Below are 24,898 nucleotides of genomic sequence, written 5' to 3' on the forward strand. Positions count from 1 at the left end.
TACACCATGGTTTCTGCACAGGAAAGCAGAACTCTGAGGGTTAGGCAGGGAGTCGCCCCGCGACCCAGCAATTTCACTCAAGTGGCTACCTAAGGGAAATAAAAGCACGCATGCACACAGACACCCACATACGTGTGTTCACAGCAACACTTCTCACAGCGGCCAAGAAGTGGAAACAGCCTGGTGTCCACGGACGGAGGAGCGGACAGACCACATGCGGTCTGCCCATACAGTACGAAGGAGTAAAACACGGAGACAACATGGGCAAACCGCAGGAATGCTGACTGAAAGCAGCCAGACACAAGACTCATGTTGTATGACTGCATTTACACGAGGCGTCCAGAACAGGCACATCCGAGGGGACAGAAGGAGATTCTTAGTGGGCAGGGGGATGCGGGGTGGCTGGCTGCTCGTGGGCACAGAGCTGCTTTCGGGGTAATGGAACGTTCTAGAATTAGAGAGTGGCGATGGCTGCACAACTCTGTGAACATACTAAAAATCACTGAGTTATATACTTTAAAAGGCTGGATTTTTTATGGTGTGTGCATGTTATTTCAATTTAAAACCCAAAACAGTATCTTCTCAGCATCAGCCCACAGTCCTCCTGCCACTGAGGCCCCACCTGACTGGCCCCCACTGTTCTGAGGCTCCCCAAGGCGCCCCCGAGGCCCCCCGAGGCCCCCCGAGGCCTCCGCCCAGACGCTCCTCACTGCTCACGTGGCAGTCCAGCCACTCACGATCACTGTCGCAGTCTCTCCCTGCACCTGGTCTGGCTCGCTCACTGCTGGGTCCTGATGCCCAGCATGGTACCTGGGACACAGCAGGCACCTAACAAAGATAGACCGAGTGCATGAACAGAGTCCTTTTAGTGATAGCTGCGCCTTCCAGATAGAAAGTCCCAAACTCCCAGGCTGTGTTTACCTCTACCAGCAGTTCTCACCCCAGTGCTGGGATCTTCTGGAAGCTTTAAAATACCAGTGCTATTAAGGCCACCCTCACAGGTTCTGATTGTGGGAGGCTGTGGTAGGATCCAGCCATTGGTATTTTTTTGCCCACCATCACAGCCTAGTCATTGGTATTTTGAGATGCAGATTGATTCAAGTGGAATCACATGCACATCCAGGGATTGCAAATGCTGCCAACCCATCCTTCTTCCCATGGTGAACAGAACTATTTAAGGTTTTTCAACAATTACACTCCCACATCCAGGCCTTTGCATATGCTCTCTTGCCAGAAGCACATGACTCCCATGCAGACCTGGTTGAGCCTGTTCAGTCTTCAGGACTCAACTTAGACATCACCTCTTCCAGGAAGTCTTCCCTGAACATACCCACCTCTCAACCTCCTGTGGGCTCCCAGCAGACCCCAGCAGAGAACACACTGCACGGCTACAGCCAGGTCCCTTCACCCTGATCCCCTGCCAGCGCCTGAGGGCAGAGGCTGCCTGATTCTACACCGTGTCCTTGGAGTGCCAGGTGTTCACGGAGCGCCTGGCGGACGGTAGGCACACATGCAAACATTTGTTGAGCTAATGGCAAAATGTATGCTTATGCTTCTCCAGGGCACCCCAGGGCTACCAGAATTTCTTCCAAAACTTACACATATAATTAGCTGGTATTACTGAAAAAATAAACCAGCCGAAGTGGCATTAGGTGGTGGTCCTCCGGGTGCATGTAGCGTTGTCTGAAAAATAATCTGAGAGGTTTTTCTGACCCAATATGTTATCATCCTCTATAGAACAGAGTATTAGGGTGGTTCAGGGCCCCAGTATCACACAGGGCATTTAGAACCTAGACTCATGAAATAGGAAGAGAGTGGACAAAGGGCACAAACTTCCTGCTTATGAGATTAACAAGTGTGGGGCCCTGGCTGGTGTGGCTCAGTGGATTGAGCACAGGCCTGCGACCCAAAGGGTTGCTGGTTCAATTCTCAGTCAGGACACATGCCTGGGTTGCAGGCCAGGTCCCCAGTAGGGGGCATGCAAGAGGCAACCACACATTGATATTTCTCTCCCTCTTTCTCCCATCCTTCCCCTCTGTCTAAAAATAAATAAATTAAACTTTAAGAAAAAAAAAAAAGATTAACAAGTGTGGGGATCTAAATGACAGCATGGTGATTATAGCTAATACTACTGGATCCTGTCCTTGAATGCTGCCAAGACAGTAGATCTTACATGTTCTCACCACAAACAGGAAGGGTAGCTATGTGAGCTAAGGCTATGGTACTAATCATTTTGCAACACATAAATGTATCAAATCAACATGTTATATACCTTAAGCTTAAAATAAAATGTTGTACGTCAGTTATATTTCAATAAAGCTGGGGAAAATAAAAACAAAATAAAGCAAACAGAGACCACAAGAAGTCATTCTCCTGCTCCTAACTCCACAGAAGAGACTGCCAATAAGTCACCAGATATTTTCCCTGAAAGTCCAGGCACAGCCTCAGCACCCTTCTAAACAGTGCCACCAAGCAGTCGGGCTTCCCGTGGGTGATGCGAACCGCCCGTGACCCCTGAGACCAGACCTTTCATTCTGGCCGATGGGGAAACTGAGCGGAGGCGTCCCATCAAGTAGAAGCTCCTTCCACAACTGTCCCCACAAGCTCCCGCTTGGGGTTACGCGGAGATCGGAAGTTGAGTTCTGCTGGAAGGCAAAAGTACCCTCTCTCCCCACTGACACATGGACCTGGGGCAGAAGATGAACCTAAATTCCAGACGTGGGTGCTTCCCCAGCTGAGAAAAGTGCAAACAAGGCAGAGTTGCCCAGAACCTACAAAACCCTGGAAAAACACTCAAGGATGAGATCCAGGGAGATCTAATCAGAGAAGAGGCCAGAAAGCTTTGCAGACTCTGGCCCTGGCCAAGACAGCCACCCCTCCTCCAGCCCTGCCCCTTCCCTTCCCTGCTTCCAAGGAAGGCTGAGTTTTGAAGACCTTTGGTCTCCACTTCCTCTTTCCCCGTTGTCTCCAATCGCCTCCAGGTTTCAGACAAGGCAAGTCTGGAAAGTTTACACCTCCAAGCAGATGGCTCCCAACCCATCAAGCGAAGCACAGAACTTCCCCTGCGGGAGGTGGCTGGGGTTTGAGAAAGGCCTAAAGCCCAGTTATTTCCCAGTTGCTTCCAGGGAGAGAGGGGGTCAGTGCCAGCCCAGCAGAGCAGCTCAGAAAGCTCCCCATCTGATCAATCACCTTGCCTAGGTGCCCCACTAGCCTGGACCCGGGCAGGAGGGGCTGCCAGGCCCTCCCCAAAGAGCAGGGAGCCGTGTGGGCGCAGATAGCCAGGAAACTCGGGAAACAGATGTGCGTGCCGGGCCTGACAGGCGAGTGATGACAGACGCTCTCGGCAGGCCTCAGATGTCAGCGCTGAGAAAAGAAAGGCACCGCGGCAGCAACACCTGTTCTGGGCTCGGAGGCCGCACTGGGGGGCTCAGCTAGGCGCCCCCACGGTGAGGGGCCAGGGTGCGGTTAGGTAAACAGCTGCACGCTCCATTACGCAGAACGCTCTCCGGACGGAGCTGGAAGAGAGAAGGGCGGCCTGCCCGCCAACTGGCTTGCAAGGAAAGCAAATCAATCATGCAGCCGACCCATCCTGGACGGAGCAGGCCTCTCCCAGCAGCAGCAGCAGGAGGTCCCGGCTGAAATCTGAACACCTGAGCAATGCAGACGAGAGCAAAGACAAAGGGGCATGGCTTGTCCGCAGGTTGGACAAACAGGACAGAGAGCCGGCCAGTGGGGGCTTCCAGTCCCCGCAAATAACTCCTGCCTCTCAGCTGCTCTGCGGTGGGACACCAGAGAAAATGACCTGTCCCCTCTCCGGGCACTGCCACCTTCACAACTGGAGCCCCAGAGAGGACTGAAAGGCAGGACACAGGAGAGGCTGGGCCACAAACTACAGAGCTGGACTCCTGGGTCCAATACTGGCCCTGTTGTTACTAGCTAAGTGACCTTGGGCAAACTACTTGACCTCCCTGGACTCGATTTTTCCTCTACAAAGTGGGCATAGTGGCACCTCCCTACACAGGGCTGTGGGGAGGACTCAGTAAATGTGGGTACAGGTGAAGCATGTGGCCCAGCCTGCAACGCGGAAAACACCCTACACAGGCACTATTATCATTATTATGTCCCCAGTGGCATCTTCGGCAGCCTAGCCAGCTGTGCTCCAACTTTGAAGACAGGGACAACCACTGCCCACCCTCAGTAGAAAGGTGGGGGCCAGGGTCAGTGGCATCAGGGACTGACAGTGGCAGTAAGAGACCCAACAGAGCACCTAGTACCTCAGAGAGGGAGAAAGGAAGGGATGTCACGAACCTCCCAGAAGATTATCATCTTCACTGCAACTGAGGCTCAGAGAGGGCACGAGTCTTACCCAAAGTCACACAGCAGCTCCCAGCATAGTGAAGATGGAAGCCAAGTCTGTCTGGAGGCCAACCTAGGGTCTTTCTGAGGCTTGCAGAGTTTTGTGTGTGCTAGGAGCCTCCTCAGGGAAGAGGTTCCAGGACCCCGTCGGGGTGCGCGGCAGCCCCGCCAAAACCCAGCCTTGACACAGCTACTCAAGCAGTCAGCTCAGAAGCTGGTGACCAAAGCAGGGTGCTCTCCACAGGGCACAGAGTCCAGCTGGAGAGAAAAGCCACAAACACATCCAGAGGACACTGGTGACACTCTTTCTTTCTTTTCTTCCTTCCCCGTCCTTCCTTCCTTCCTCCCTTCCTTCTCTCCTTCAGTGTTTTCTTTCATACTATTCAAGGTTGAGTCACTAATGAAGAAATGCTCAACAGGAAATAGCCGAGGCATTATAGGAGGTGGTATAGCTGAGGTTCTGGAACATGCCGTCCCAGCTAAGTGGTTTCCCTGCGGCCACCCTCCAAAGCCCCAGCCACTCCCACTCAAATTCTCAAACCACAGGCCGAAGAGAAATACAGAAAGTGTGCACGGAAACAAGTGTGGAGGCCCCTGCATCCTCCCTGGCGGCTCGGCTGCTGCTTTGCCCTGACAGTTCCTACCCTCAGTCCCTTCGGGCCACTCCCAGCTCCCGCAACCGTGCGCTCTCAGTCCCGTGTACAGCTTGGCACTGGGCTCATCCTCCTCCTGCTTTGTTTACAGCTCTGCGGGAAGCTGACTCTTTGTCACCCTGACACTGAAGGTCCGATCTTGCCACCCAGTTCTCAGTGTCTGGAACAGCACCTGGCTCAGCCCGGGCACTCCATAAACACTTGCTGGATGAATGGGAGAGAGGGGTGGGGAGGGAGGGAAGGCAGAGGCTGCGTTTCTGGCATCTACTGACAGTCCATTGGGGGCCCTCCCAGGTGGGGTCTCTGCTTCTCTTTCCCTCTGTCCAGTCAAGCCTGAGACTACCCTGCTGCCCCCACTACAAACAGACCCGATGGCCTCACCACCCACCTGGATGGCTGCCACTGACAGGCCCCGGTGCGTCTCTTCCTGGCCTGTGCCCAGCCTACTTGTAAGAACTTTTTATTGCTCCCCCTAAACCCTACTTCCTTTCCCTGTCTTCAAGGATTCTGGTTACCCCAACCTCACTTCCCCTTAATCGGGCTCCCATCATACCCCCAGGTACGCCTGCGCACCCAAGGCTGCCTGGCTCCTCCTTACCTCTGTACCTTTTCTCCTGCTTTATCCCACTCCATCCAATGAACAGGACTTAGGGGTCGGAAGACCTGGGTTCAAGCTCCCTCAGCCATCTGCTGGCTGTGTGATAGGTACCAAGGTCACCTGACTTTTCTGAGTCTTGACTTACTCATCTGTAAGCTGGGAATCATAGGGCTACACAGGGCCATGGTCAAGAGCAAAAACAAACAAAAAAACCTGCTCTAGAAACGGTGCAAAAGTTAGTTTGACATTCAGCCTTCCCAAACTTACGCTGACCCCTTCTGGACAGACACGGGCTGGTGTGCTCACCCACACCAGGCCTCCACCTCCCCAGCTGGTCTGAGAACTGGGGCTTGCCTTTGTGTCCTGGAGCTCCTACCAGTCGAGGCCCACAGTTGGCGTCTCATCGACCCCGATGAGCGAGCAAATCAACACGAGACAACTCAGCACCGTCTGGACATTCTGCAGAAGACATGCTGCCTGAGAGGCCCCATGGATGACTACCCCACAACACACCGTTGTAGGGCCTGAAATCCGCACCCAGCCTGCAAACCCGAAGCCTTATGTTAGAGCACCCCACATCCTAGAAAAAAACTGCCCAACATGCTGGGTGGACGTGAGGGTCCCACTGTGATCCAAGCACTTGACTTTCTGGGAGCGTTTAAATTCTCTGATTCATTTAATTCTTGCAATAACCCTACAAGGCGAGTGATACAGATTTCCACTCCTCGAACAAGGAAACGAGCTCGGTAATGGTAATAAGCAGACTGGCAGGCACTTGGTTTCCAAGAGAAAAGACATGATTGGAAGCCAGTCTGCCCTGCTCCAAAGCCAGGCTTTTCTCCCAGGGACAGCCCTCTGGAAACTGCAATTGTCCAGATTTCCAGCAGCAGGTGCCACACAGACCTGCCACCCTCCACAAACGAGAGGCGACACGCTCCTCACTTAAAATGAGAGGACATCACCCCAAGGCCCCCGAAGGCAGCTCTAAAGTCCAAAATGATATCAGTGCAGAAGGAACCCTGGACAGAGCATAAGACAGGAGGCCACCCATATGAGAGGAGGTGGGCAACTCCAGGCAGGACCCACTTTATGGGTGCCACCACCACCCACGAGCACATAGGGGGCGGGACCAGAACCTTTCAAACAGATGGAACGACCATGCCTAACAGGCCGGAGACTGCCTTCCCCATTCTCTCACGTCCTGCCAGCCCCTCACCAGCGCCTGCAGCTATAGGAGTCTGATTGAAAGAAGCCAGTCTGTCTGTGGCGAGAATCAGGACTCCAGGATTCGTGGCTTTGATAGCCAGGAGGGTGATCGCAGCTCACAGATGCCTACTTCGGACCCACCAGTTTCTGCTTCGGCCTTTGCAAAGCCGGATCCTAAATGAACTGAGCCCTGTCTGGCTCCTCCTGGGCAGGCAGCGTGAAGGCAGGCGCCTTATAAACAGGGCCAGCGCCAGGCCTCCCGCCTCCTCCTGCACAGCTGACTTGCAGAGAAGAAAGACTCCCTTCCCTCAGGCATCCCAAATCCCTACACCTGGAAATCTTTCTATCTGCTGGTGAGCAACCAGAGTCACAAAAGAAAAGTGTGAACTCGGGTGGAAAACTCTGGAAAAGCTAAGCCACCAGGGAGCTAGAGAGAAGAGGAACTTCCAACTCTGATGTGTTTGAAACCCGGTAAGTGCAGAGACCTCGAAGTGACCTGCGTGGCTGGACTAATTACCAATGTTATCAGGCGGATGACAGACATGCCCCGAACTTCCTCTGTTTGATAGATTCTGCTGCAAACACACTCAAGTTCAGGCCCATGCCTGCTGTTTCCAGCAGTGCCCTATTCTTCCACAAGACCACTCCTGGCCTGCAACTCCTCTGACCCACTGCACGCCTCTGAGCCCAGCCACGCCAGTATACCCACCAAGCGCCAGCCTAGTGACTCAGGGAGGGCACCTCCTGCTGGAACATATCACAAAGAATCAGTGCAAACTCCTCCTGGCAGAGGAACAGAAAACATCTCCTTTCCCTGCACAAATTTCAGAGGAGAGATGAGAACTGCTGCCTTACCTTTATCGCCGATGCCACCGGGGAGCTCCAGCCCATGGGTCCCTGGCGGGTCAACCCCTGACCAGCACACACCAGGGTCCCACACTCCACACAGGCACCAATGATCAGCTGCCGCCCGTCGTCCACCAAAAGGCTGTGGCTTGCTCGCAGGGTGTAGAGAAACAAGGGCAGCCGGGCCACCCGCACAGCCTTCAGACCCAAACACCGCTTCCTCTCCTGCTGGCAGAAGAAGCACACAAACGTATCCACTTGGTACTGCCGAGACCAGGCGCTGACAGCGTGGTGGGCGTTGCGTGCCTCGTGCTGCAGCCACTGGCCTAGCAGATCATGGTAGCAGAGAACGCAGGTGGCCACCAGGCCGGTGGAGTCAGCAGGCCTAGCACGCGGGGCAGGTGGGTAAACTGTGAGGAAGGGGAAGAAGGGTTCCTTCTCGCCCAAGCGACTGGAGGGGTTCACGTTGAGCTGGAACTCCTTCCCGGGGCCCAGCTCAGCCCCACAGATGTAGCAGATGGACACGGCACTGCCCTGAGCCAATGCGGGCGGCTCAGAGAGAGCAGGGTCTGAGGCAGGGAAGGCCTGGTGGTACCTCCCCAGGAAGCCCTGCACAGAGGTGATGAGCTCCTCATTCTGGCAGGCCCGGTACAGGGCCCAGATGTCCTCCAGGACGCTGAAGCACTTGGGGCAGCTACGGACCTCACAGCGTTTGTTGGGGCCTCGTGCATTGGGAGGGCAGGGTAGGAGGCTGAGGAAGGGGAAATGCATGGTGCTCCTGGCATTGCCGTTGAGGATCCTGGAGGCCACTGTCCGGGCATCCGGGGTACAGTCCTCCCCGCAGAGGTAGCAGGCCTCTGGCAGGGTCCCGGGCAGTGGGCCCTCTTCCCTGGGGAGCCTCCTGCCCTTGGAGGCCATGCCGGGGGCGTGGCTGTTCAGAGGCACCACGTACAGTCGCTGCAGGACAGGCACGCTGGCCAGCTCAAAGCTCTGCCACTGCTGCATGAGAGAGGAGAAGCAGCAGGGGCACACCAGGGTGCTGCCACCCTCGCTGATGGGCTGAGCCCCTGGGGGTGGACTATGCAGCCACAGGAAGGGGAAGAAGGGGGCCTGGGCCAGCTTCTCCTGCTTCTGCACGTGGATCTGGTGCTGCGAGGCCGGTGACAGCGCCGACCCGCAAATGTAGCAGCAAAGGCCCTCTGGTGGCGCAGCCTGGCTTTCCAGAGGAACCCGGGGGACCCGGCCACCGTTTTCCTTCTCTTTGGGGCCACAGGGGCGCGGAAGAGGCTGCTCCTTTCGGTCCTCCTCCTCACTGGTGATGTTGATGTCACTGTCTTCAGATAGGCAGTAGCCTCCACACGACTCCCCCAGCGGCCTGCTCTCCCGAGTCTTGGTGGCCCTGCCTGAAGGGGCTCCTTTCACGCCATCTGCAGGGGCCCCTTGAGCTGAAGGGCCTTGCCAAGGGTCCTGAATGCCTCTCAGGACACTGGCCCGGGCCTCAGGGACCCAGTACCTCCCAATGCCTTTCCGCCTGCGCCTAATGCCCGTCTTGGGCTCCCCGTCCACGTGCAGCTTCGAAGGGTCCCCCTCCTCCTCCTCCACGTCACCCCGCGCAGCAGTCTCGGTGCTCTGTCCCGGAGGGGGTCCCGGTACCGGCCTCCACTCCTGGCAGCGACCCCCGCGAGGCCCAGGCCCCGGAGTGGCCCGCGCTGCTGGTGCCCCGTCCTGGCGGGGACTGACGGCGTCACGCGTGACAGGGTCGGGCTCTGAGAGGGGGTCGGTGTCCGACAGCTCCGACAGCTCCGAGTCTCGAGGCTCTTCCGCGGCGGCTCGGGAACCGGGGCCGCCACCGTCGTCGTCCTGGTCGTCGTCGCCCGCCGCGCCGCCCAGCGCGTAGGCGACGTTCCACTCGCGGGGGGCCCCAGCGCCCCCGCGGCGCCCGCCCGCGCCCGCGTCGCACTGGTGGGGACGCTTAAGCCAGTACATGCGCTTGTCCACAGGCGTGCGGGCGCGCTCGAAGGCGGCCCACTGCTCTCCCAAGAAGCAGCGGCACACGGCGCACACCAGCACGCAGCCGTCGGCCGGGGACAGCTCGCGCGCGCCGGGCGCCGGCTCTTGCTGCTGCAGGAACGGGAAGAAGGGCTGCGCCGGGGTCCCCGCGCCCGCCGCCGCCGCCGGCTGCTTCACCTGCAGCTTCAGCTCCTTGCCGCGCCCGATCCCGCCGCCGCAGATGAAGCAGGAGAGCGGCGCGCCACCGCCGCCCGCCGCCCTCTCGCCCACGGCGGCCATGAGCCGCTGTTTGCGGGAGACCGGCCGCCCGCTCATGGCCGCCCCGCGCCGCCCTCAGCGCCCGCCCGCGCCGCCACCGCCGCGCCCAACTTGGAGCATGTGTGCGAGCCGCAAAGTTTGGCGGCGGGCGGCCGGCGCGGGCGCGGGAGCTCCGCAGCTCGCAGGGGCGCTCCCCCGCCCCCGGCCCGCCCAGCCCCCGGCGGCGCCGCGCCCAGCGCGCCCGGAACGCAGCGGCGGCGGCGGCGGGCCCCGGGCGGCTGGAGCGGCAGCCGCATGTGCGAGCTCGGCGCCTGCCAAAGCGTTGGGTCATTTAATTGGGGAGGAGGGAGGCGGGGCGGCGGGCGGCGCGGTGGGAGGAGGGAGGAGGAGGGAGCAGGGCGGGCGGGAGGGAGCCGGCGGGCGGGGAATCCCTCCCGCGCGCGCCCTCCCCTCGTTCTCCCCCTTCTTCCCCCTCCCCCTGTCGTCCCCCCTCTCCCTGCTGTCCCCCCGCCCCGGCGTCCCAAACTGCGCACAATAGCGCGCCGGCTCGTCTATCTATTTTGTGTCCAGCCGGGAGCCGCGAACGATGATTCATTGCCCCAATTAGGGGCTCTCTCCAGCGCGCCCGGCTCGAGCCGTCTGAAGGGTCTCCTCAGGGGACCGCGGAAACCCATCAACGGCTACAGCTGGTCTTTAAGTAAAGGTCAAGCAGGACGCAGGAGGAGCCAGGTAAGGATGTGGCCGGCGTCCCCTGAGACCAAGGAGCCAGCGGAGGAGCTCTTGGGAGGGGCAGTCTCAACCCAGCGGCCAATTTCTTTCAGGGTGCTACGGCCCTTCCTCACTCTGAAGGGGACTCAGTAAGGACCATTTGCAGCCCTCAGCAGCCCAGAGCTGGGGGCAACTTGCAGGGTGCACTGTTCTAATTTTGGAGACAGGGAAGAGGAGCTGCCCCTGCCTCCCAGAACACAGTAGTGAATGCACCATCCTGGTGACAGAGTCCTCGGCCTGCCCCCGCTCCATACCACTGGCCAGGGGCAAAAAGGGTGCTGTGTGTTGCAGGGCAAATGACTCAACAACTCTGAGGCTGCTCTTCCTCTTGTTAAACAGGAGCTCTGACAGGAGAGTCACTGTTTTCATATATTTATTGTGTATGTGAATAGATGCATTGTATTCCTTTAGTACACAGAGGGAAACCTTAGCACTTGCCAAGGTGCTTTTCAGATACGTCAGCATGGTTGCTCCTCCCAGTAACTTTGGGTTAAGTGTGATGAGGACCCCATTTTATGGATGAGAAAGAGGTAACAGTTAAGTCACTCTTCAGGAGTGGCGGAGCTGGGATTTGGGCCCTGTGCTGCAGTGTCCGGTCCCCACCAGCCTCCTGCTGATGGATACTGTCTGGGGCAGGGAGCATGGCAAGGACCCCTCGGTGCTTGCTCCCTGCTCTTCTGACTCACGCTGGGTGGCCTTTGCACATTCCGGCCTTCCTCGGCCTCACGTTTCCCATCTGTGAAATGCCACTCCTTCCAGCCTCAAAATTCTATGAGTCTCTGATTTCCAAGCAGGTGACAGCTGTCCCAACCTGCCAGCTGGAGCCGAGTGAGCCTGGGGACAAAGGTGCCATGTGGGCCCCTCTGCCCTCTGGGGCACTGACATGTAAATAAAACTAGGCTTTCTCTGGCGCTGAGGAGGAGGACTATGCATTATAAATAAATGGAAAAGAGGAAACGGCCACCTCTTTGGAAACCCTGGTGGTCACAGTCCAGGGGTCACAGTCCAGGGGTGAACAGGAAAATCATCATCGTCATCATCAGAAACACAAAACTCAGGCTCTGACCCAGGCCCATACAAAAGCTGTGTCAGCCAAGCTGTCCCGAAGGAATGTTGGGGGCAGGGCAAGGGGTTTCCCTGCTTCTGGCATTTTTAGTACCTGGTGAGAGGAGGTAGGGTTAGTAAAACTTTGAAGTTAATTGTGTCTTAGCACAAGTATGGAGCCCCACACAGACCAAGAGGTTGCTGGTAAAACAATGCCAGCTTAGGCAATGCAGGTTTACTGCGGGGTTACTGGTGGGTTCCGTAAGGCTTGGCACACTTTCACTTCAACACTGTTCCTTTCACTTCAAATGCCTTTCCAGGCTCTCTTTTCCAGACCAACTCCTCCTCTTATCTTTATGGCCTTGGCTGTAGTATCTCCCCAGAGAGATTTCCCTGTCTTCTCCATTTCAAGTAGGTCCCTTCTGTTATTCTCTGACTCAGCTCATTGGCATAGGAATTTGCTGTTGATTTTATTTATTTTTTTGTTGACTTTTCCCTGTCTGGCTCCCCAGGAGCCTGGGTGCTCCCTCCCGCCGACAGGAATCAGGTGTGTCTTGTTCACCGTATGTCCTGTTCTATCGCTCTCTAGTTCAGTGAGCCGTGGGCAAACCTCTGAGCTCCCTAAACCTCAGTTTTCTGCCCTGTACAATGGGCTTTTGATCCTCACCATTTTTGTGTGAATGGATCAAATTAGGCAGAGAGTGCAGTGCTCTGGGCATGGGCCTGGCACGCTGTAGGTGACAGTGTGTGTGTGTCGACTCTTCCTGGTTCTCTCCAGGGGTTGAGGAGGTTCTGCTACTGCCTGTCTACAGCCTGAGGGGAAGGGGCACTGTGATGAGGTCACACACACGGTCTGAAGGAGGAGGGCCACAGACGTCAACAGGGTAAAGAGAGGGAGGTGGAGCTTCCTTGGCTAAACTGAAATCATCCAGGAGAAGTTCCTGAGTATGTGCCACACGTGTGAAAATGTGTGCTGGTGTGTGCATGTGTGTGCACACGTGTGCTGGTGTGTATGTGTGTGCATGCATTCGGGTGGGTGCATGTGTTTGTGTGCACATGTGTGTGAATGTGCTGGTGTGTGTATAAGCATCCGAGTGTGTGTGTGTTTGTGTATGTGCACATGTGTTTGTGCATGTGCCTGTGCATGCATATGAAGTGGGCCAGGAGTGGGAGGAAAGAGGCTTCCGGCTGGATGTTTTTATTTCCCTGAATGACCCAGTGACTCAGGAGAGTCCCTGCCTTACATCTCAGGAGCCAGAAGCAGGCAGGCACAGATCGGGGAGGAAGGCAGGTGATGATGGTTCGTCATTTGTGGGTAGATGGCGTTTGGGTGGGGCCACTGGCACAGACTGACATAATAGTTCTGTCATTTACTTGCTGTGAGGCCTTTACCTCACTACTTAACCTCACCAAGCCTCAGTTTCCCCATGTGTAAAGCAGGGATAACAGCACAACATACCCCATAGCACTGGGAGGAGGATGAGGAGACAGTCCTGGTGAAGCTCGCTCTGATCACGGACGTGGCAGTGGTTTGGCACACCAGGGATGTGTGCTTCACAGGTGCAAACTCCCCAAATCTTTACAAGGAGCTCATGAGGTGGGTTCTGTTATGTCCCCAGTTTACAGGTGAGGAGATAGAGGCACAGGAAGGTGAAGGCCCAAGGTCATGCAGCTTGGTGGTGGCCCCCGGGCAGCATGTACCCACGACTTCTTGGCTTTGTTTGGCGTTAACATTAGCTTTGCCCTAAGTCCGAGATGCCAGCTTGTTCAGGCAGGAAGAGCCTACAGTCTCTTCCTCCCTCTCGTCACACGTGTCCCCAGTTCCGCAGGTAAGGAAATGAGGCCCTGACAGGTTTGTGTCTAGTCACAGAACAGGCCAAGTGTGCCAGAAGGTGAGAAATGTCAAGGCTGCTTTATATTAATGTCACATACCAAAGTAGACTCTAAGTACCAGTTTGTAAGGGAAAGTGACGAGCCACCAAACTGTCCCAGAGCCACAGCCTCCAGACCCCAGCAGAGCCATCTCCTTGCTTCCCTGCGTATCTCACCAACTTCCCTGCAGCTCCCTCGAGACCATGCAATGTACCACCCCAGCTCTCTCCACCTCTCTTCCTAGGATGCAAGCGTAGTGGACTTGAAAAGCCACGCCAGATGCTTATAGGCAGACCCAGCGCTGGGAACCTGGAGGAAACACTCCCTACCCCTGCCCCCCCGGTTCTGTAGGAGACCAGAAATCATCAGTGTGGAGCATCTGGGCACATCTCATACTTGTGGCTTCCTGCAGGGTTGGCTCAGAAGCTTCAGGAATCTGCCCTCACCCTGCTGGGAAAGTTAGTTTCTAGGATTCGAGCATTTAGCACAGGTAATTTTATATATTTTCCTCCAGGACTGCCCATTCCCACCAGAGCAGAGCCTGGGTGGCTTCTCTTGTCCCGTCCCACAGAGCCTCAAGGCCAGGGACTCAGCTGGGGCCCAATCCATGCCTGACCCTGGGATGCCATACTGTATCCCAGACCTCACCATGCCTTCCAAATTCCAGAACAGCCCACTGCCCTCCACTGCTCTACCCTCTGGTCTCTTGCCCTTCCCCAGTACCAGCAATCCAGACCAAAGTTTCCCATGTGCCCCAGCTTCTCTGGACCCCAAAGTCCCACTTGCCTTCTCACTGGGGCCTTTGCCCATTTCCTCCTCCCTCTACACTGCGCATGCACCTCTGCCATCCCTCCCGGGACCCATTTACCTGCCTAGGCTGGCCCATCCTCCCTCTTTTAGATGCTACGTGTGCCGTGTGTTTGGCCTCTTGCTTGCTGGGGACCAGAAGAACAATTTGTCATCTGACTGCCCTATTTTTTTTCTTTCTTTTTTTCCCCCCTAAGAATGAAGCAAGCACTTCTCTACCCTCCTCAGAAAGAGCTTCAAATATAGCAAGCCGCTGGCAAAAAGAAGTACATTCTTCTCAGAGGAAGGAGTACAAGCGTTAAAGAAAAACAAACCTAGGATTTACGGAGGCCTTGGGTTTATGAACCATTCCACACCTACTGGGTCGTACGACACAGTGAAGCAGGAATCACATCGCCATCTCCACGTGGGAGAAGAGGACACTGCGGCTCAGGGGCACTATACCTGGGACCAAGGTGAGCTCCCAGCTGCCCTGGCCTGCTGAAATTCCCTTCCTTTTGTATATGTAACTGTGCTAACTTGTTCACATAAACATTAAAAAAGATTTGTGTTCTGCGACTCTATCTTAGCATCCCTTCTTTTTTCAAATACAGTAGCCTTGGAGAATGGAAGCAACGAGCCACTCTCCAGATCTGGGTCTTGAGGTGAGCTAGGCAGAGGCATTTGGTAAGCTGCAAAGTGCTTTCTTTAAAAAAAAAAGAAAAAAAAAGAAAGAAAGAAAGAAAGAAAAAACAAACACTGCTTGCATTGCACAGTTAAGGATCTGAGCACGGCATACAGATTTGAAGAGCAGAATTGGGTCCCCTAAAGCTTTGCCTGGCTCCTGTTAACCTGGAAAAAGAATCTGGAAGCACACAGCCCAGCCTCCTGCTCTGGGAGACAGAATTGCTCCAACCTCCTCCACCTTAAAATCCCAGGCTATGGCCATGAACTTCAGGGCCTCGTAAAACCTCTTTGATGAATGATCGCCAGGGTGGACCTGCACCGGGGATGATGGGACAAACACTCCACATAAATCCTGAGTGTGCTCAAAGGCTCCCTTGCTGCTGGCTTCTCAACAGACCCCTGATTTGCAGCACAAAATCCACAGCAATCATTTATGTGGTTAACTCCCAGCCTTCTGAGCCAGGGAGCTTTCTGGAGAAGGCAGGGCATGGGTGTGTGGGGGAGGGGTGGAACAAAAGCAGAAGGTAGTGACTTGGAACTGCCTTAAGGGTGCCTGGTATGCAGTAGGTGCTCAATACAAACCAGTGTGTGTCCTCCAGTGTGTACAGGTAGCAGCTAGTGTTTCCTGCACACCGACTACATGCAAGGCACTAGGTTCAGCGCTGGCATCATCCTCTAGTTTAGATCTTAAGACAGCCTGAAAAATAGTCATGTCACCCAATTTCACTAACACTGAGACTGGGAACATTGAATGCATGTCCCAGGATCACAGAGCCGGGACGCGGTAGAGTTGAATTCAGAGGCCGTCTGGCCCAGGAGCTGTCCTCTAATCATGCTGACATGTGCCCAGCGTCAGGCCAGCCTCCCCTGCTCCTCTGCAATAAAGGCCTCCTTGTCCCTGGCTGGGTCCTACCAGGCAGGCTGTCGGTCAGGGCTTGCTGATGACTTTGAGTCTGGCCTAGGGCTTCACCAGCAGCCCTGCCCCAGCCCAGGCTTCCCTAACCCTCAGCAGCCAAGCTTTCAGGCCCTGGAATACACTCAGTGGGCTGCAGCAGGTCCTCGGGGCTGGCTAACGGGGCTGGGGAGTCAACGGCAACAGATTCTTTCCAGCTGGTACTCTGAATCACTACAGGATATTCCAAAGCCTGACCGCCAGCCTGCCTGCCCTGGTCTCTCACTTCTGCCATTAGCTGGGTCTGAACTCAGGGATGGGGGTGCCAGCCGGGCCTGAATCATGTGTCCAATGCTGACCCAGGGTCTTGTTTTGTAATGACCTTTAGTTGAAGTGTGGCCTCCATACAGAAAACTGTGCATTGTCATATGGGTACAGCTTGCAGAATTGTCATAAATTAGGCACATCTGTGTAACCTGCACCCAGAAATAAGGCCTGTCCAGTCTCCCAGCAGTGCCCTTGGCTCCCCCTTGCAGGTGCCACCCCCCCACACACCACCAAGGCTGATGACATATAGCCAGAAATCTAGGCATTCTGGCTTCTAACACCAAGTTGTGGGGTTTTTTTTGCAGCTTTATTGGGATATATAATTCACATAGCATGCAGTCCACCGGTTCTGTGGCGTACAATTCCATGGCTTCTAGGACGTTCAGACTTCTGCAGCCACAGTGGTTCCACCACAGTCCGTTTGAAAACACTGTCATTCCCTCAGAAAGAAACCTCATTCCTTTGAGCTACCATTCCTCAGTCCCTCGGCCCCTGGAAACCACTGCTCTCCTGCCTCTCTCCATGGACGTGCCCATTCTGGATGTGTCATGTCAACGGAATCACACAAGTGGTCTTTTGTGCCTGGCTTCTCTCACTCAGCGTGATGTTTCCAGGGCTCGCCCATGTTGTCGTGTGTGCCAGCGCAGACGGTTTTTGCACCTTGTATAAATAGAATGCAAGTATTCTTTGAGTATGGCTTTCGGCTCTGTGTTATACCTGTGAAATTCTTCCCTGTGTTTGTATATAGAAGTGCTGAGTGCTTTTTTATTCCTGTATAGTATTCCATTGATGGATATAACACAACTTACCCATTCCACTGTCCATGGGTTTGGGGTAGTTCTCATTTTAGGCTAACACGAATACTGTTTCTCTGAACACTCTCATCCATCCATGTCTTTTCTTGGAAACACACGAGGAGGCATCTGTGTTGGGTAGATAACCTAGGAGTGGAGTTGCTGGCCGTGGGGTAGGCATGCATCCAAGCTCAGTACATACTATGATGTTTCACACCACATTTGTGGTAGCTCGTGGGCTTCCCGTGGTTCCCTGCTTCCTGACCCCTCCTTTCAGTGGCCCACCCACCAGCCGGAGCCCGTGGACCATCTGCTTGTGGGGCAGCCAGCCCTGCCGATCTGAGCAACCCCGGGAAGCCCACGTGGGCTGTGATGGGAAAGGGCTTGGAGGCTGGTGCTTTCCTCGGGTCGTACGCGCACGCGTGGTTCCTCTGCCCTGGCTCTGAAACTATGTTCCTTTCACGGGCCAGAAATACTTAGGCATGGCTCACTCTAAAAGGGGAAACACATTTTAAAATTCCAATCTGCCCAGCTGTCGAGAGGACGGCGCTCACCAGGAACAGCGACTTACAGTCCTTGGTTCCCACTTCGGGGCCTGACTCTACTCACTCCTGGGTTCAAAGCGTGTTTCTTGTGCGCCTGCCCATCTCAGGGACTGGGCTGGACACTGCACGGGGCCTCTGAAAACAGCCAGCGGGACAGCACGGTGGGCATGTCTTAGCGTGAGGAGACCCTAGACCCTCAGTGAGCCAGGCTCTGTTCTAAATCTCCATCCATCGTCCATTTAATTCTTTCAGTGACCAGACAAGGTAAGGGTGTGAGTATTCTTTTTCCACTTTATAGATGAGGAGACCGAAGTCCAGAGAAGCTAAGCTACTTGCCTAAGATTACACAGCCTCTGTTGCTGAAGTGGAATTTGAACCCAGAGCCCCCACTTTTAAGTACTGTACCACATTGCCTCCAGACTTGGTTAGAAATCTCAGCCCTGCCCCTTCTTCTCTGTGTGACCCTTGGCAAGAGGCTGAATCTCTGAGCCATGTTTCCTCGGTTCATATGAGTGTGGTGAAAACCACGCCTCCCTGCCCTGCCGCCATGGGGAGGTCAAACGCCAGAACGCAGCAGTGCCGCGAACAGAGCAGGCACTGCACAGTGGTCCGTTTCGCCCCCGCCACTCCCTGAAACGGTGCCCACCCCCAAGAAGTGCATGTCTTCCAAAGCATGTATTCTGGGAGAGAGTTGAGATTTTGGGTCTCCAGGCCAGGCCTTATTTAACAGGCGGAGGGCCCAAAGCCCAGGGCGGCCCTGACTTCTCCAAGGTCACACTCAGTCTTGAGGAGAACGCTCAGCCGGAAGCTCTTCCATCCCTTTTGAAAGGTTTCATGGTTTTAAGGCCCAGGCGCCCTCACCCAGTCATTCGAGAACTTACTTCTTCCTGAGTCCCTCTCTTCCTCAGGGCCCAAAGCTTAGCTCGCATGATGGAAACTCTGGTTTTAAGGCAGAACCAGAGCAAGTCTGATGCTCTGGTGGTCCCCTCGGACTCCAGGCTCACCCCCAAGTGGGGTGGGGTGGCCGTGGGAAAAGAGGCTGGGAGGCAGGCCCGGTGTCCCATTGCGACTCTGGCTGGGCACCCTGACGCGCCTTCCAGAAAGACTATCTCCCAGCGGGGCCACCCGCAACCCTGCTCGGCCATTAATATTTATCAGACCTGAAAGCTGAGCCACTGGAGAAGTGAAAAACAGCCGTGAACAGGTGCCACAGTGGCTGGCACCCCCGCCCAGACTATGGGCAGCTGGGGGGAGCTTAGTTAAGGTTAAGGGGCTGGATGAGGTGGGCTGAGCACATGGCCTTCTCTGGGAACAAAGATCTCAAAGGAGGGAAGCAGAAGATCAGGAAGTGTACACCTTATTATGAGAAGTTGAAAGTCTCTCCCTGCTATAGGTGTGCGAGGCCAGAGGGTAGGGAGGACCTTGAGGGCTCCCGGCCTGGGCTGGAGACCAGGAACTGGGAGGTGGGTTTGGCTGGGCAGCTATGGCTGCTTCCCTTCTGGGAGTGCCTCACATATGCTCCCTGCCCTCTGAAAAGACACGTTGTCTTTTGAAAGTACAAATCTGGTTATGGCTTCCTTACTGCTTAAAAACCTTCTCAGTTTCCATAGCTCTCAGGTTAGAGAACAAACTCCCTGTTTACTGGCGCCTGCCAGTGTCTCCAGGAGACCTCAGGACCTCTAAGGACCTTCCCAAGGGACACCATACTCTCAGCACCACAGGACCTTTGCACATGCCATTTTAAGGGTCTGGAACTTGATTCCCTCCCCATGCCTATTTAATTCTTGCCTGTGCAAGGCATAGTCACTCCTCACCCTTCTGCTTTGCAGGCGGACCTTGCAAATGGCATTTCCCCAGTCCCCTTGCCTTCTGGCTTCCCACTAGTTTCAGCCAATGGAGACCAAAGGGCAGGTCGGGGGAGGAACCAGGGTATTTCCTCCTCTCTGCATGTCTCCCTCTCCTCCACTTCCCCCGTCCCCCTCCCCATCTTTCCCCTTCTCTATTCTCACCACCCTCCTTCGTGCCGCCTTTAGCAGTGTCTCTAGAAATGGCCATATCTTCTCTGTGGCCCCAGCAGCTCCAGTAACTCTGTCTCCTCTTTGTCTCTCCAGCCCAGGGCGATGGCAGCTTCCTACACTTCCTCATCTGTCCTGTTTGCTCTTGCAACTGCATTATCACTTTTATACCCAGATCCCTCTCTTTAATTCCTCCTTCTGAGCCACCTGACACAGGTGTCTTTTCCCTGATGTCACTTGGCTCACCCTTTGGCTCTCACATGAGGGTCAGACCTCACAGGCGCCTTCCTGGCCCCCTGGCCTGGCTCAGGAACCGCTGGGATATACTAGGTGATTTCTTTTCCTTCTGGGCACTTATTGCTGTTTGCAATTATGGATTCATGAGTGTGGTTATTTGATTAACATCTGTCTCCTCCCAAATTCGCAAGTTCCATGAGGGTAAGGGCCAGACATCTGTTTCTGCTCAACTCTGTATCTCCAGCACCACAACCTAGTACAAGGGCTGGCAGTCGGGAGGCACTCAACTGTCTGCTGAATAAGGAACCAGTGGATAAATGAATGGATGGATGAGGGGAGGTCTGAGGAAGTCATTCAGCCAGAAAGCACTTATTCCAGGTGAATCTTTCTTTTCCCTTTTTCATAAGGTCACTAGTAAATTACTTGGAGAAACTCATCATACATTCACTCAACTGCAATTTATTGAGCACCTACAGGGTGCCAGAATGAAGGCATAGGTGGGTATGTGGGTGAGCGGATGGACGAATGGGTGGAAGGAAGGAAAGAGGAAGAATGAATAAATGGATGAGTAGACTGGCAGCAGGAAGAAAGGACTTATTCTTGGGGACAAAAAAAAAAAAAAAAAGGAAGGCAGAGAGGGAAGACAGGCAAGTTGAATGAAGAGGAAAAACTGCAACGATTCTGCTGAGGAAAAGCAGAGGGGCGGGCAGTGACCGTGCTCTCATGGGAACATGGTACTGTGTCCCTAAAATATGCAGGAAGGTCAGGCTGTGAGAAGCGAGCAGCAGGGAAGGTTGTTTCTGAACTGGGTTGCGATTCCCTCGTGTTAACCAAGAGTAATGACTTTGATTTGAAGAACCCATTCCTAGCCATGACTTTGGGGCCAAAGGGATGTGACCGGCAGCATTTGGGCTGCCACAGAGACCCAAGGCTCCTGAGTTGGCAGTTAGGGTTGACCTGGCAGCAGGGGACAGTGGCAAAAGCTGAGACCCTGAACTCCTAAACACATGTCCTGTAGCAGGCAGACAGCACTTCCCTTCACCCCAGGCCCTGCGGCAGATCCTCTATCTGCTCAGGGTCTGGCCTTGCCCCAGCCTTCAAGAACCAGGCTCCAAAGGAAACGCTTGTCTCCCTGCTGGTCTCAGCTGGTTCCCCTCGCTGTGAGAGTCCCAGGCCTGGAGCCCCCACCGTGGGTGCTGTGGGGTCCCAGCATGGAGATGGGACAGGCAAACTCAGAAGCAGGGAGGAGGAAGGGGAATGGGTGCAGAGGGGCGGCTGGGCGGGAGCTGCTGATTCACAGCCACCCTTCAACAGGTGGCCCGCCATCTGCTCCGGCTTCCCGCCCCGGCCACGAGTGCAGCCCTCTCGAGTCTACTTCTGCTGTGCACGCGGCTTGAGTTCATACAGCCAGAAAAAGAACTCGCCGAGAGCTGGCCGGGCCGGGGACAGAGCAAGGGTCACTTGTCGCCTGGGAGCAAGGCTAAAAATGACCAGGGAATTTGGAAAGTCCCCATGCTTGGGCCCTGACCTGCATTTCTTTTCACTGGGTTCCTGGAGTTTGGCCTAAAAGCTTTTCAGAGCTGGCTGTGCCCATCCTTTACCTGACAGATACTGAAACGAAGGCCCAGAGAGGTGAAGAGGCTTGTCTGGGGTCACACTGCTTAACATTCGTTCACTCACTCATTGAGTCCCTGTCTGTTTATCCAGTGGGCTCCCTGCCAGCTGCAGAAATATGGCCTTGGGGAGCCTATAAATCCCAGTAGGAGACCAGCCATGTAGGTGCCAGAACTTAATGCAGGAGCATCTCAGCCCTGCTGCTGACGACCAGAGAGAATGTCTGAAGCTCTTTGTGACTCGACTTCCTCATCTGTGAAACGGAAATAACTATAACAACAGCACCGACCTCTTCGAGCTGGTGTGTGAAAGGTCACTGCGTCACGTGCCATAGGGAAAAGCCTTCATTCAACTTTATTCAGCATCATGTACTTCATTCTCGAAACAACCTAGAGCATGAATATCCTCAGCCCTCTGCAGATGAGGGGAGGGACATGTCCAGTCGTTTGCCAGCACACCCAGGACAAGCCTGGGCTTGGACTCAGGACAGTCAGAACCCCAGCTGCCCCCATACCCCACCCCCAGCCCTTCCAGAGCCCCCTCCTTCCTCCGTGCTGATTCTACCTCCACCCTGGAAGGGAACATGTCAGAACCTGTCCCCAGGGCAGGGCCCAGCTGTCACCCTCCCAGCTGCTGGGACCCTGGTGTACGGCATCCAGTGCCAGCCTGCAGGCTCGGCCAAGGACATGCATACAGCTTCTGACACATCAGAGGTGGGGAGGGGGCCAAGTGTGTTCTACCCCAAACGGGCCCCGTCCTCTGGGCAGGCAGCCAGCCCCGCCTGCCACCTTTCCCATACTAGGCCAAGCACCTTCCCACACTGGCCTAAGCGAACAAGTGAAGAGTTGCCTCCGTAGAGCTGCGGCACAGGAACTATCTGCCCTCGACAGAATCTCAGGAGCCTGGGACAAACAGCAGCTTGCCCACACATGTTGGGGTTCACCTGGTGAGGCACCCTGCAAACCCTTGAGCACAGGCCTGTCTTCACGTGAGGGGCAGTCGCTCGGGGCAGGCAGAGCACTGCCTTTGCCAGTCAAGGTGCCTGGGTCACAATGAGCTGATGCTTAGTGAACATGTCTGCGTGGCCCTGGGCCTCGTCTGTGGTCTCAGCTTTCCTGGCTACCCCATAGGCTCAGCCCTCTCACCTCCAGATGGAGGTGGTGACCTTGAACCTGGAGACATGCCATAAAGGGCATAGAGGGGCGGGGCTGGGAACCCGGGCTGTTGGACTCCAAGGCCATGCTTGGCCTTGGGCTGCCTGTCTTTTTGACAGGCTCCTAGAGCAGGCTCATCCAGGCAGGCTGCTGGCTCTGGATTCCAGCTCAGGCTAGTGTTGTCCTGGGGGCTCTGACCTTGAGAGCATGGCCCATGGCCTCCACCTTCAAAGCTGTTAGGGCCTCAGGAGCAGCTCATTCAAACAGGTGCCCAGAAGTGCAGATGAAGTGGGTGAGTGGTGGAGGGTGGGAGGAAGGAGGACAGTGGTGGAGGGGGATGGTGGCGAGGAGAGTCCTGGAAGGACAGAGGTAGTACTAGGGTGGGGTGGCCAGCCCTCCTCCTCCTCCCCTCCCACGGGATCCCAGGGCACAGAGGGTGGTTGCCTGGGGGGCAGGAGGCAGGGGTCTTCCCCCAGGCCGAGGGCCCCAGAAACCCAGGGAGAGTCTATCCCAAAGGTGTCAAAGAAGAAAGCCAGCCAGCTGTCTGGGACGGGAGCAGGCAGTCCCGTCCCAGGAAAGGCCTGCCGGCCAGGCCCCAGCCTCCCTGGGCTGGATGCCTCTTCCCGCCGGCCCAGAGGCGCCAGAGCTGGCCTGGGAAGAAGCCGCACCAGGTCAGGGCGGGCCTGTGGCCCTCACTCAAGCCCCCGCCCCGACCAGTTTTCTTCCCACAAGAGCCAGAGGCAGGGAGGGGACGTGATAATTCTGACTGTGCAGACGCAGAGACACCAGGCCTAGACGGAGGCAGGGACAGTCAGAGACACAGAGACAGACACGGGGACATTGGAAGGCAGACACGAGAGCTCACATACTTGGAAACACACGGAAACAGACTCACACGGTGCACGTGACACCCAGCGTCTCCCCCACAGAGACCCCCCCAGGCCATTCCAGGCCACTGCAGGCCCTCACCAGCCAGCCGCCCTCACTGCCTCTGGTCTCCCCAGGCACCTGGACACCAAGTGCCACTCGTCTCAGCATCAGCGTCTTAGATTTTGACTCCGATTCACTCAGGGCCAACGCTTTGTGCAAAGGGGAAGTCTGCATGTCAGACATGCGCTCGGACCAGCCGCCTGTGGCCTGCATTTCAGCCCTGGGTCTTCCATCTGCCAGCTGTGAGACCAGGTTAGGGGACTTCACCTCTCTGAGCCCTCAGTGTCCTCATCTGTGAGGTAGACAGAGAGGGGAGCCAGATCAAAGGGCAGCTGAGGGACTGCAGGAGAAAAGTGACGAGCTCACGAGGTGCCGCCCAGCTGACCTTGCCCAGCTGCACAGACAAGTCTAGGTCACCAGGGCGAAGAGGGTCTGGGTGGAGACCGAGCTTCCGGTCCCCGAGGGGTGGTGCTGAGCTACCCCTCTGCCCACAGTCTCCTGCGTACCAAGCACTATGGGCTCAAAGCTGCTGCCAACTCAGGGACCAGGCAGAGTAAGGGGACCTCCGCTCTGTGGTTCAGAGAACAGGAGCCAGGTGGTGGACAGGGAAGAGGAATTCGGGTGTGTGAGTCTGGGACGCACGGTTTCTTTCCTTTTTTTAAATCCTCACCTGAGGGCAGGCTTATTGACTTTAGAGAGAAGTAAACAGAGGGAGAGAAACATCAACCTCTTGCCTCTGTACTCGCCCTGACCAGGGACCAAACTCACAACTGAGGCACGTGCCCTGCCCGAGAATCAGACGTGAGAGTCATTCTGGTCGGAGCGCAGTTTCTTTCCTGAACGGACTTTATGGAGACATAATTTATACCACAAAATGCACCCATTTTAAGTAAATTTTACACATGTATACACTCACATAGTGACCCCCCATCAAAATGATCAACATCTCCATCACCCCCAAATTCTTCCCACGTGCCCCCCCGCCCAGCCAGTCGCCATGGCAGCCCCCGAAGAGCTCTGCTCTCCGTCCCAGTGGCCCTGGCCTTCCGGAACCTCGCACAAACCGACTCGTGCGGCAAGCACGCCGCGTCTGACTTCTTCCGCTCAGCGTACGGTTTCCGAGATTCTTTCAAGTTATTGGGTGAATCGGTCATCCCCTCCTTTTTATTGATGGGTTGTATTCCATTCTGTGATGACGCTGCAGTGTGTTTATCTGTCCCTGTGGATGGGTATCTGGAGTGTTTCCAGTGTGGGGGTCACTAAGAATAGAGCTGTTATGGACAACCCTGTGCAGCCGTTGGTGTGG

The 24,898-nt window shown here is 55.6% G+C and overlaps 1 protein-coding gene and 1 long non-coding RNA gene across 5 annotated transcripts in view; one reads left to right on the forward strand and one right to left on the reverse strand.

Moving 5' to 3' along the window:
* Window positions 1-10,035, reverse strand: part of GSE1 (Gse1 coiled-coil protein) — a 408,575-nt gene extending 398,540 nt beyond the window's left edge. For 2 of the 4 annotated variants that reach the window (XM_037142394.2, XM_053666776.1), the window contains exon 1: window positions 7,669-10,035. In XM_037142394.2, coding sequence (XP_036998289.2) covers window positions 7,669-9,984 — 2,316 coding nt within the window. In that variant the 5' untranslated portion in view covers window positions 9,985-10,035. The remainder of the gene's footprint in view (window positions 1-7,668) is intronic. The other 2 variants (XM_037142395.2, XM_037142393.2) reach the window with 1 other exon arrangement.
* A 295-nt stretch (window positions 10,036-10,330) lies between these two features.
* Window positions 10,331-16,957, forward strand: LOC119047113 (uncharacterized). The gene is made up of 4 exons (XR_005082082.2): window positions 10,331-10,656; window positions 13,856-14,101; window positions 14,616-14,873; window positions 16,609-16,957. It is a non-coding gene; the product is annotated as an uncharacterized LOC119047113 (long non-coding RNA).
* Window positions 16,958-24,898: the final 7,941 nt, after the last annotated feature.

This window comes from Artibeus jamaicensis, unplaced genomic scaffold, assembly GCF_021234435.1.
Source record: "Artibeus jamaicensis isolate MK-2021 breed Jamaican fruit bat unplaced genomic scaffold, CSHL_Jam_final contig_464, whole genome shotgun sequence".
NCBI lineage: Eukaryota > Metazoa > Chordata > Mammalia > Chiroptera > Phyllostomidae > Artibeus > Artibeus jamaicensis.